The following is a 12,561-nucleotide window of genomic DNA, read 5'->3' on the forward strand; positions in this document are numbered from 1 at the left end:
TATAATCCAAAAGGACACGCAATACTTCCGTTGTTGATTTTGGAAAAGGGAGCGCTCAGTTGTCAGGCAGCTTATTGACCTCTCCGCCTCTCCCTGTCCTCCCTGATGGAAACAGAACATGAAAGATGCTTCGCAATAAGGAGGCAAGTGTGGAAACGGGTGAAACGAAACAAAGGAAAAGGAAATGAAACAAAAAAGAAAACGAGTGAAAAGGGTGCTGTGTGTGCGCGCGTATTTCCAAGCCTTATCTCTTTCTTCAAGCCAGTAACACATGTCCTGTTGAAGGGGCGCTCCCCAGACGCCGGCCCGGGAGGGAGGCAGCTGGACGTGAATGAGCGGGTGTTTTACATGAGAAGCAGCCCATATGTAAAAGGTGCTGGCGGGCTGTTGCTACAGAATGAATGGGTATGCTCGGGTCATCGGTTCTTCTTTAAAGTGCGCACTTACTTTAAGACGATTTTGTTTTAACAGCGACGACAAATGCGTCGTTTTCTTGCTGCAAATGAATTTATTAAATTATTGTCACACAACAGTCTCTGATTAATTACTCAATACTACTTTCAAATGCAAATATTGGCCAGATAGTGGGACGAAATCCATTAATTCAACGAGCATGCCCCCCTCCCCCCAAAGCTAATTTAATTGAGCAAGAAAAAAAGTGTTAAATCCTCCAAGCTTGTAAATAATCAACAACACATAAAAGACGGCTAATAATCCAGCCGGCTTTTAGGCTCGTGGTGTTATTTACTAAAGGTGAACTTAAAGTGGATTGGACGTCCCTAATGAATCGTCTGGGTCGCGAGCTCCCGACTGGCGAAGAGAGCAAGCTGTCAACTTTAGAGCCTCTCCGTCTTTCACTTCCATGCTTCCTCTCAGTCACACCAAAGAGAAAGCGGCTGGTGTGTATGTGCTACTGCTAAGGACAGAAAAGCGTCACATCTCCTGAACCCAGTCATCGCTTAATAAGATCTCAGCAGTGTGCGGCTTCCCGCTGCGTAATCAAACATTTACCTAATGCATGGTGCGTTCAATTGCAAGGCTGGCAGCTAAGATTTTAACATACAGCTACTTTTTTCTGTTTTAAAATGACGAAGCCTCCAGCTATTAAATAATAAAGCAATCAACATCAACAACTTTACAGCAATGAACAAGGGAACCACCGCCATGCAGTATGCGCTACCAGCCTCTTTATTCAGAAGACGCCACTATATAGTCTCTACCTGCTCAGATTTGTCCCTCATGTGTCTCCTCGTGGCCAAAAGACACTTTGCTCAGCAGCGGAAACGTTGTGTCTCCCTCCGCGCTGCTCGCCTCCGCCGCGGCTCCTTCCTCCAAACACATTCACTAACATATGACAGTTTGCAGGGAAATTCTTGACAATTGCTATCTTGAGTGTGTGGCATAAATAGCAGGCAGAGTCCTCGCTGGGTTATGATGGGGCGGCTTGATGGTTGCTTCCATGGCACAGCGCTGATTGGTCCGGCTGCGGCCTGACGTCAGGAGGCTGGAAATAAGGCTGGGTTGGAGCTTTAGGACCAAGACAGTGTACTAGAGATCGAGCGCATCCTTGCGTACGCACGGTACTGGAGATCGAGGGGCATCCCAGCACACTGATTACAACCGGAGCGACCGGCGAGTCCCAGCATCCTATCACAAACCAAACATCCAGGATCATCCAACAGAGAGGAAGGGAAACACTCTTTTTTTCATCTTCTGGCTGTGTGATTTTGTTTCTCGCCGGGTTTTGAACAGTGGATAAGATGCCATGTTAAAGTACTCTGAATTATTTGTAGGCGTGCGTGTCTTCTTGTGTGACAGCTCTGCCCTAAAATCGTTTTATTAGAAGCCTCTGTCAGCACTGGTTGCCATACGACGCTCTTCTCTTTGGCCGATGCGTCACCGGGACAACCAAACCGGCTCCCCTCTTCTCGCCTGAGCCGATCGGCAGCTTCCTGTGCTGAACACCTTGGTTGAATTTTGCCACGGATCCATAAAAGGACTGATTTATTTTTTTCAACCTTTTGACTTTTCCTCCAGTGAGGACGCGATCGCCAACCCTTCCTGGTTCTTTGCTTTTTGGGACGTTGAGTCTTTTTACGCATGCAGGGAGAAATCTGTGGTGACACCTGATCGACTGGCTTCTCTTGCGCACGTTTGACCCAGGAGCTCCAGGCGAATCGGGGAGGGAGAGAGCAGATACTCGGTCAATGCTCGGCCTGTGCTGTTGATTTGGTTTGTGTGTTTGCTTCGTTTGTGGGGGGTTGTTGCCCAGCCAAAGCCATGGTCCATTGCGCCGGCTGCGAGAGGCCTATCCTGGACCGCTTTCTGCTCAACGTGCTGGACAGAGCCTGGCACGTCAAGTGCGTGCAATGCTGCGAGTGCAAATGCAATTTGACAGAGAAATGTTTTTCTCGAGAAGGGAGACTATACTGCAAAAACGATTTCTTTAGGTAAGCTCGATGAAGATGGCAGAAACCCTTTGAAAAGTAATGTTTTTGTACTCCTTCGCTCTTTTACTTTTCTTTTGCATACGAATAATACGCAGCAGGTAAGCAGGGACAAACCATGAAAGAAATTATATAAAGATATTTATATATTTTCAAAAGAAGGACCAAAGGTAGTTATGGCACACAGTGAGACGAGAAAACTATATAAGAAACCCTACAAATATTAGATTAAACTGCAAACGACCTCAGTCTACCGCAAATTTAGTGGAAACATCTGTATCTTCCACGTTATTTACCATTTGAAAATATAGTCTATTAATTGTAGGTGACCACCAAAAAAAGGAAAGTATTTCTTCGTGGCTCAGACTGCTGTTACAGTTCAAATCTGCTCAATTATAAGTGAAGAAAACCTAAAAGATAACACAAACAAAAATGACAGAACATCTGGTTAGGTAACAAAGAGAATGTCCTTTTGAATTCTCTAAATAAACGAATAAAACGACCCGTCCCGTCTTTTGATTAGTAGTAAGTAATTGAAAGCTTGTTAACTTGGATTCTTATGCAAAAACAGCAACAAAAGAGGAGCAGCAACATTAAACGCGTGTGCGCTCACTCTCAGCAGGGGGAGGGTTTGTTAGGAAATCGAGGAAATCACACTTGAAGGGGTTTTTTTGTTGGGTTTTTTTACAGCTTGTTGGCAGTCGTGGGAGCTTAGAGCATCAAACCGGCGCTAGAGAAACCGCTGCCCGGTGTGTTTGCTCAGTCTGGCTGAGGAGGACGTGATAAGTGGATTTGAATAGTAAACTAGTTGAAAAGATCAGGTCCGCAGACGATGCAATCACAGACGTGCAGTCAACAAGCACCGCACGCAACTCAGCAAACATTGTTTAACAGTGAAGTAGATGGCAGGGTGATAATTTATGAGCCAAAATCCAACCTAGTTTTTAAAGACACCTCAAATTGGTTTATTTACTGAAGCTCGACGCTTAAAATACGTGTTTGCAAAGACACACAAAAAACATGTAAAATAGAGGTAAAAATGTAACAGATGAAATTTTTGTGCAAAGGTTAATGCAGAGAGGAGTTCGCGTTTGTTTGTTTGCTGGCTTTATGTTTTTTTTTTTAAAGAGGCAAAGCTACTGGTCAGCATTTTCTTTTACAAAAATAATTAAAAGTACAATTATAGCACAAATTATTATTATTATTATTATTATTATTATTATTATTATTATTATTATTATTATTATTATTATTATTATTATTATTATAGGATGTGATATAGAAATCTCCTAAAATAAAAAAACTATCTCTGTATGAATCTTCATTATTTTTGATCCGTTAAAATAATGATGGAATTAAAATGTCACATTTAACAATATTTATGACTCGATTTCATTCCTTAAATTACGCTGATATTTAATAGGATGGATTAATAATAAAATATGTATATCATACAAAGATATATATGAGAGAGAGCAAGACAGAAATAGATGATTTGTATCCTTAAGACACAATTATAACTTCCGGATGTTTATTTTGAACGTTTATTTTTGTGTCCGTTATATAAGTCGGCCCCATCACTTTGGTGTTTTTCCTTGCTAAATGTTTAGATCATTGTCTCTTTAAAGCAAATACATTAATAAACAATAAATTAAAAATGCAGAACACCCTTAATAGCAGGAGTAACCACCTCCATCCCCCGCAGGCGGTTCGGCACCAAGTGTGGCGGTTGCTCGCAGGGCATCTCTCCTAACGACCTGGTCCGGAGGGCCCGGAGCAAAGTGTTTCACCTTAACTGCTTCACCTGCATGATGTGCAACAAGCAGCTCTCCACCGGCGAGGAGCTCTACATCATAGACGAGAACAAATTCGTTTGCAAAGACGATTACCTAAACAACACCAGTGTAAAAGACACCAACCTCCTCTCAGGTATGCAGAGTCCTGCACGTGTGTTCTGTGAGTGTGTGTACGCAGGGCGAGTTAAATAATAATAATGATAGATAGATAGATAGATAGATATTTATTTATTTGTTTATTTATTTATTTTTAAAGATGGACTTAACGTTTTCAACCTCACAGTGGCTTCCTCATTTCCATGACACAGCGCACGATGGTTTAAAAGCGCGAAATATTTTCTTTTCAGTTCAGATGATGGTTCTTTTGGCCTGATATGTAGCTGTGCTCAATCTGTTTTATTTTCATAATGTCAGATTTGGCTTTCTTTTTCTGTCCTTCTTTCTTTCTAATTAAGACTGTGCATTTTTTACTTGATATTTAAGCCTCCTCCGCATTCATAAATTCTGCTGTTGGTAAATTTTCATTTTGTAAAACAAATGGCTGTATGTCACAAGTAAGGCCCGAATTCAGCACAAAACAACATCACTACAAAACGATAATTCCGAAATATAACTTCTAGTTAGCAGTGTTAGCGTGTGTTTGCACTTTGTCAGTGGTGATAATCCACCGAGTTAAATGCACTTTTAGAGACTCTGGCGCTTCACTGCTACGATAACACTGCTGTGTGAATATTATTCTAATATTTAGATGTCGTTTCTGCAGTAACGGCATGCAGCGACCCGAGTTTATCACCAGACTCTCAAGACCAGCTACAGGATGACGTGGTCCTAAAGGACACAGAGATAGCCGCGCTGTCCGACAAGGAGACCGTTAACAACGAGAACGACGACCAGAACCTGGGAGGGAAGCGGCGTGGCCCACGGACCACCATCAAGGCCAAGCAGCTGGAGACACTGAAAGCAGCGTTTGCCGCCACTCCAAAACCCACCAGACACATCAGGGAGCAGCTGGCCCAGGAGACGGGCCTCAACATGAGGGTCATCCAGGTAAAGAAACAGCTGCACCCAAGCAGGAGCTCTGCTTCAGCCTAAACTCAGTCTATAAGTCTATATAGACCATTATTTTTATTATCATTATTTTATCAAATGCGTGTTTCTAAATGTGTGGTCCATGCGGCCTCCTAATGCAATCCTTGATGTAGTATCATAACTTTCGTGGTCCCCGGTGATTTAAACACGATTCTGTAGTAAATCATCTAAATCGTGCAATGTGATGCTTTCAAATATTATGGAAATAGATTCAGGGGACACCCAGGGGTTGAGGAGGTGGGCTCGCGCCTTTTTCCGTTTTATAGGGTGTTACGCACCCATTAAAAGGTGTGATGTAACAGCTTTTATTTTATGGAAAAATGTCCCAGCCAAGCTGCCAGACAGCAATGACCGAGCAGGCCCTCATCCCATCAGGGAGGCTCCACCTCCCCAAGCCTCCCCTCTCATATCCTTCACCCCTCTTTAAACGAGGCCTCTTCCCTTCAAACTGCGCGGTCACATCGAATTCATTAAGCCAAAGATTGGCCGATGGACGAGGTTGATTTGGAAATGGGTAATTTATATGGGTATTTTTGATTCTTGGCGCACACGACGGGGCAAAGTCGCCAACTGGCGCCGAGGTGCTGGGAGCGCTGGGAGCGCTAGGAGTCCTGGCACAGCGCTGCCATCACGTTTTGCGACCACATTTAGCCACGCTGTGAGCATTTTCAGCCAAGTGGAAAGGCACAAATCTGTTTCAAGGGTCTTCAGATTGTATCCTCACAACAAGCGTGCGTTACAGAAGGCCAAGTTAAACAACAAACGACACATACAACCAACTGTATGTTATTATTATTATTATTATTATTATTATTATTATCATCATCATCATCATCATCATTATTATTATTATTATTATTATTATTATTATTGATAATCCCAACTGATATTATTATAAATCATGGTTTATTTTCAAAGTCTATTGTGTGACACAAGAATTGGAAATACCTAATAATAAAATGTCTCAAATAAATTATATTTACGCGCCAAAATCACACAAACGTAGCCCTAAATTTATTGCAAAGTAGTCAAAGTAGTAGTGTCATTTTTTTAACTATGGGAATACATTTTTGTTTGTTTGCTTGTTTGTTTAAAAAAAGGCAAAATGCTTTAACGTAGAGTAATACCGAAAACGTGGAAGCGGGGAGATAGTGCTATTTAATGTGTGTGCGCTTGAGCGAGGAAAGGGGAGAGCATAATTAAAGGAAGCCGGCCTATAGATTAGGAAATGATAACCTCCAAGAGTCCGGTAATATATTGGTAACAACCCGCCTATTAAGTATTAATTGGAGATTTTAAACCCCTGCTGCTGCAGCCTTCAGTCGGAGTAAATGGAGGGTTAAAAGATCATTAGGGAGGTTAGATGGGACTGTCGCTCCTTAAACGATAATTGGGCGCAGTCCTCTTCGCCGCAGAGCCTTGCGAATTTAACGCACTGGCTCAACACGCTTGCCGCATACAGCGCGGTTATTGACTCTAATAAGAAGACAGCGGAGTAGGTGCCAAGGTAAACATGATACCTAATTACACTTTCCTTTCAATGAGGATACATTTAAATGCCGACGTTTGTTTGCATGTTCAGAAAAAACAAGCAAACCATTGTTTGTTTAGATATTTATTCATAGAATAGCAGCTCTAACCCCTCCCCGGCCACCCCCTTCCATAATCTCCATTTCTGCCTCTCCTCTCGTCTTTCGCCATAGAATATTGACGTGCAATCGAAATGGCGTCAGCAGTCTATTGCATATTTTCTGGGCCACATGATGTGATACACACGTACGCGTGTGTGTGGTTGCGTTTGTTCAGGTCTGGTTCCAGAACCGACGTTCCAAAGAGAGGCGGATGAAGCAGCTGAGCGCACTGGGCGCCCGGAGGCACGCGTTTTTCCGGAGCCCGAGGCGAATGAGGGCGCTGGGTGACCGGTTGGAGCCTGGGGAGCTCATCCCCAACGGACCCTTCTCCTACTATGGAGGTATGGTTGCTTAATATTTTCTTTCTTTTTTGACACGTTAAATTTCAACCTGGTTCTGACTGATAATGTGTTCGCCAAACATTGAATTGTTAAAAACAATTCAATGCATCATCTGTTATTTCCTATTAGCCGGTCATTTCTTCTTAATGTTTTGTCTTATATGCCATTATCCTATTCCCGGGGAATTATTTAGGTCTATGCCACTTTTTAAAGACGACCAGTGAGTAGCGAGCACACTAGGTCTATCCACATTTAACCGTCTTCGTTGTTTTCACACAATATTAAATGTCAAATGAGTGCATAATGTTAAAAACTAAAATGTATGAACAAGCAGTGAAAATGATGTAGTTTTCCTACTTACTGTTATTTTGGATGTATTCAAAAACAAACAAAAGAGGCTATACATGTTTTAGTCTGGGTCATCTCATCCACAGGCTTTAAGAAATGGCTTAGTATGGAATTCACTTCAAGTGAAGTTAGTTTACACCTGAGTGATTTCATACCAACGCGGCAATATTTCATCAAATGCTTTGAAATATCTGTTAATTTTCAGAGAATTCCATTTGTGTCTGGGCCTTTGTCCTTCCTGCTGAAGCAAAAAGTCTAATAATATTCTGCTGAGCTGAAAAAATTGGTCTCAGTAGGTAGAATCGCTGATGAAATGGCCCCCATTTTAATTAATTTTGTGGCCACGTTGTTCTCCCCACCCAATTGCAGTTTTGATTTAAGTGTAACGTGCTCTGTGACTAATGTAGCACAGCGAAGGTCTCTTTTTCTCTAATGCAAATCAAGCTATGTATATATATTCAATGAATTCCTCAACATCCCTGGAATTACTTCTGCAAACCCATTGTTCTCAGTCTGAGCTAATGGTGATATTTTTTTTCTACTTCTCTTGCATCTGCAGATTATCAAAGTGAATACTATGGTCCAGCAGGGAACTATGACTTTTTCCCTCAGGGGCCACCATCATCACAGGCCCAGACCCCAGTTGATCTCCCCTTTGTGCCATCCTCAGGCCCCACAGGCAACCCCCTTGGAGGTATGGACCACCCGCTCCCGGGCCACCATCCCTCCACTGAGGTGCAACGTTTCTCCGATATCATGTCCCACCACCCAGGGGATTCTCCCAGCCCAGAGCCCGGCATCCCAGGGCCCCTGCACAGCATCTCGTCAGAAGTGTTCGGCCCTAGTCCTCCTTTTACCTCACTGTCACTGAACGGGAGCGGATACAATAACCATCTGTCTCACCCGCCCTCAGAAATGAACGAGGGCACTGTGTGGTAGCTTTGCGAGGGAGCGGACTTTGCTGGCCAGAGATTCAGTAATGAAGGGTCGTGAGATCTGGAAGTGTTGGGGGACTGAGTCCAGAACAGGGACACGGATAATGACTGGGTTAGGGCAGTACCATAAACTATTTTTTCTCCTTTTTTTTTGGTGATTTCATATTTATTTATTTATTTATTTTCCCATTTGTTGTTCTTTTTGACAGGAGAGCATATTTAGCATAAAAATGATGCCCCAAAACACTGCAGCATTACGTTCGGGTGTTTTGATTGCTTCTTTCAACTCTTACCCCTACCCAGCCTGCATCCAAAAACTGGACTGAGACATCTTGTTACCCCTCCTGATTCCGGTCAGTGGCACGGCAGAGCGACCAATCCCCCAGTCCCCCTAACACTTAAAAAAAAGGAAGAAAAAAAACCTTTTCAAAATCTCCTGTAATATGTCCTAAACATGAAAACATCCTTAGCTACTGTCAAAGACTTCAATAGCTTTACAGAGAGAGAATAAAGGGGCTAAGGGTTGGTTGTGTGCTGACCTGGCACAGTAGGAAGGCTGAGCGGCATTCAGACTATGTGCGAGGAACTAGACGCGTCCCTTGTATTTATTCAGAAGCTCCTCAGACCTCTTGCCTCTCAAGGCTCTGCCATATTGACACTTAACCTTTTTCACAATATGTTTCTGGAGGCCAGAAGAAATGACAGTTTTCTCCTCTGCCTGGACTATTTGTTTGTTTCGGTTTCAGAATTTCAACCAAATCTGAAGAAGGCTGCCTTCAAAAGGCAAACCAGTAAAAGACTCCCTATGGATTGCAAGCCCTTTATTAAAAATGGAAGTGAACTTGAAATGGTGAGATGAAGTCTACCTTCTAAAAATCTTCTACTGGGGTTCTAAATGGGACTTAGAACAGTCAACTGTTTACGTAATATATTCAATTCAGGAGTCCAGAAGTCTCGAAAACCACGTTTTAGAACCTCTCAATCCATATAAAAATGTTCCAAGCAACCAACCAAACTTTTGTATTGATTTCATTTATATTGTACGGAGATAAAAACACATTTGCTGGGGTTGTGGTTCACTGTGCTAGTTTGTACGAGATGTTGTTTACAAAAAAGGTTAAAAAAATAAAAACACGAGTAAAGTAGACATTTGACAAATAAAAAAAATAGCACAAATATTGTTAAAGTGCTTTGCACCATCATCGCAGAACGTGTTGAGACAAAATGTAAGTGTTAAAAGGAGTAATCGAATTCTTAATTTTTTTAGTCTGCTGACGATACATTCATAAAACTGTTAATATACTTAGGTTTTATTTTTGTGTCTTTAAAGAAGAAAAATCCAAACTATTAAAAACTGATGATCAAATATGCAGCAAGCAGCTGCTACATCTCTTTGAATATCAAGCCCTCATGGTATGTCTTTTATTGTTCCAATAAACCTAAGCTTATGTGACCTCCAGTGCATATTAGACCATTCACTGTATAAATACCACATGTTGACAAATGTGTTTGTAATAAACTAGAAAATATACGTCATTTTTTTTGGGAGCAGCTATCTTAAAGTATACCAGACATTACAGTGCATTGTGTTTCACAAAGTATTGAAGGTACATTACAGCTTTTGTCCAGTTTCTTGAACTGTGGAATAATTGTCCTTAATTGCAGACACTGATGCTGATTGGTTAAATCTGAATAACTGGACTCGAAAATGATGAGCACATTTAAAATGGCATTTGGTGGAAAATGATGAAAAGACAGAAAGAAACAAAAGCAGAAGTCTAAATGAGAAGAGTGATGGAAACATGCAGTGTAGGTTTGTGATGATGATCCTTACCTGTCATCACAGGGTTTTCTTCTCGTCCCTGTTGCAGTGTTGCAACACACCCTAAACTCAAACAGAACAACAACAAAAAAACTTTTTTGCTGATTTTACTTTTTCTCCCAGCAACGGAGGAATTCAGTGGACCAGTTTGCTGCAGCGAACACAAGGGGGAGTGAATACACTCCTCATGCTGATGCAGTTTCTCCTTCCAGCTGCTTTGGCTCCAGCCTCACATTCTTCCATTCAGTTACTCGAGGTCGTCAGCTAATCACGAGCAGTTTGCTGTGCTACTGTGAAGGACAATGATGAAATTGCTGTGGCCGTGGCTCTCGTGTTTGTTATGCTTTTCTTAGCGGGCTCCAGTATTATTATTCCCTGTAGGTTTCTGTTCTTTCACTGCAGTCTGGCGGCTGGGAAGGACATCTCCCAACTTATTTCGGCGAACATAGCTGCAGTAATAATCAAGAAGCCCAAACACCGAGGCGTGATGTTTTTGCAGGAAAAATGGAAAAATTTTCATACTTGTACGGAAGCGAGTCAGGCGGTGGGATTGTGGTGTGAATCTGGGGAAACCTTTATCTCCCTAACCCCAGCCTGTGCAGTTAGGACTGTATGCAATCCCAGTTTTCCTCCCTGCCTCCAGACTGTAATCCACCATGAATTAATCATGGTCTTGAGAGTTAACCAAGCTTGGGGAGGTGGAGGTAAAGGGTGTGTGGAAGGATATAGGTCTCTGTTGAGCCCCTGCGCTTAGAACTCCCCCTCCCCCCAGTCCACCCACCCACCGTAGTAGCTCCACGCACCGGCGACTGACCGCCCCCAGGGCCACAGCTCTTTAAATTCAAATCTCCTATTGATCGCTCATCAGCTGTTGGTGCAAACTGACCTTGTAGGCTAATACTGGAAAAATAAAATAAGCCTTAACAGCAGTGAATGGGTTTTAAATGACATTTTAAATCTCTGAGTCAGGACATTTGAATAGCCTACACACCCACTGGGAGCCAAAATAAGTGCACTTTTTGTGCATGTGTGTGATGAGAGAGGATGATGGGAAGGAGGTGGGTGACAGTAGTGACAGCGTGTGTGTGTGTGCTGGGGGGCTTTAATACTTAAAGGATGGCATGGGGGTACAAAATGGTTTACTTTAGAGTACAACAGGGGATCTGGCCCAGCAGACAAACACTGACATTCTCTGAGGGGTTTTTTTTTTTTTTTTTGGAGGGGGGGGGGGGGTGCACTCTCCATATGAGAAGCATTTGGCTGCTAGTTTTAAATGTAGAGTGGCTCAGCTGGAAGTGTATCCTCTCCTTGGAGCGAATGTAGCATAAGCACACAAACACATGGCACTGGGCCTCGTTTCTTCTCAAACAAATGACACATGTTGGGGGAAGCCAGCTCCTTGGCCAGAAATGAGAAAACGCTGTTAATCAATGGAGCGGGTTGCTTGATCGCTGAGCCTCATTTCCCTGGCTCAGTACTCAGCCAGTGGGTGATACACAGTCGTGTAACAAAATCTGATAAGCTGACCTCTGCTGATGAGCTGTTTGTTTTGCCACCTCACTGGTCTTTACACTTCCTCCTCTTATCAAACACAGAAGGATGTGTTTAAGTCAGACCATTTTTTTCGACTTTTTTAGTAATGTTGGGCAGCATAGTCTACAAACACCTACTATTTTACAAAGAGAGGTATAAATCAGGAGGGAGTTAACCTAGTGTTTAAGGCACTAGGTGCATTAAACACCTAGTGCCTTTTATCTGTTTTCAGAATAAGAAAAAAGATGCTCCACAGAAACTGATTGGTTAAAAGAATTGTTAGGAATAAGAATTATCAGACCTTTTAGCAATTACGAGTCATTTTAGACATTATCAGTGGCTGAGAAGAAAAAGAAGAGAGAGCCACCCTCAAGAAAATGTTGATTTTACTGCAAACGGCTGATCAGGAAATCAAAGAAGTGAACTAAAATCGCATATGGTCCTAATTTTTATTGGCAACATTTTGTTTGGTTCAGTGTGAAAAAAGTTGCTTCATAAATATTTTATTGTTGCTTTAAAACACTCATGCACACCTATACACCCCCCCCCCCCCCCTAAAAAAAAAACTTTATCAGTGAACAAAGAGAAGGTTCTTCCTAATATTTAAATTGAGCATTTT

The 12,561-nt window shown here is 42.3% G+C and overlaps 1 protein-coding gene across 3 annotated transcripts; it reads left to right on the forward strand.

Moving 5' to 3' along the window:
• Nucleotides 1-1,565: 1,565 nt before the first annotated feature.
• On the forward strand, nucleotides 1,566-10,082 carry lhx1a (LIM homeobox 1a). 3 transcript variants are annotated; one of them, XM_082503865.1, is made up of 5 exons: nucleotides 1,566-2,450; nucleotides 4,153-4,376; nucleotides 4,992-5,290; nucleotides 7,139-7,304; nucleotides 8,212-10,082. In XM_082503865.1, the coding sequence occupies exons 1-5, from the start codon at nucleotides 2,281-2,283 to the stop codon at nucleotides 8,589-8,591; spliced, it is 1,239 nt and encodes a 412-aa protein (XP_082359991.1). In that variant the 5' UTR covers nucleotides 1,566-2,280; the 3' UTR covers nucleotides 8,592-10,082. The 3 variants fall into 3 exon arrangements, with proteins under 3 accessions (XP_082359991.1, XP_082359993.1, XP_082359992.1); XM_082503867.1 differs by having other exon boundaries at nucleotides 8,323-10,082; XM_082503866.1 differs by having other exon boundaries at nucleotides 5,007-5,290.
• The last annotated feature ends 2,479 nt before the right edge of the window (nucleotides 10,083-12,561 follow it).

The sequence above is a fragment of the Aulonocara stuartgranti genome (assembly GCF_965226115.1).
Source record: "Aulonocara stuartgranti genome assembly, chromosome: 14".
Lineage (NCBI taxonomy): Eukaryota > Metazoa > Chordata > Actinopteri > Cichliformes > Cichlidae > Aulonocara > Aulonocara stuartgranti.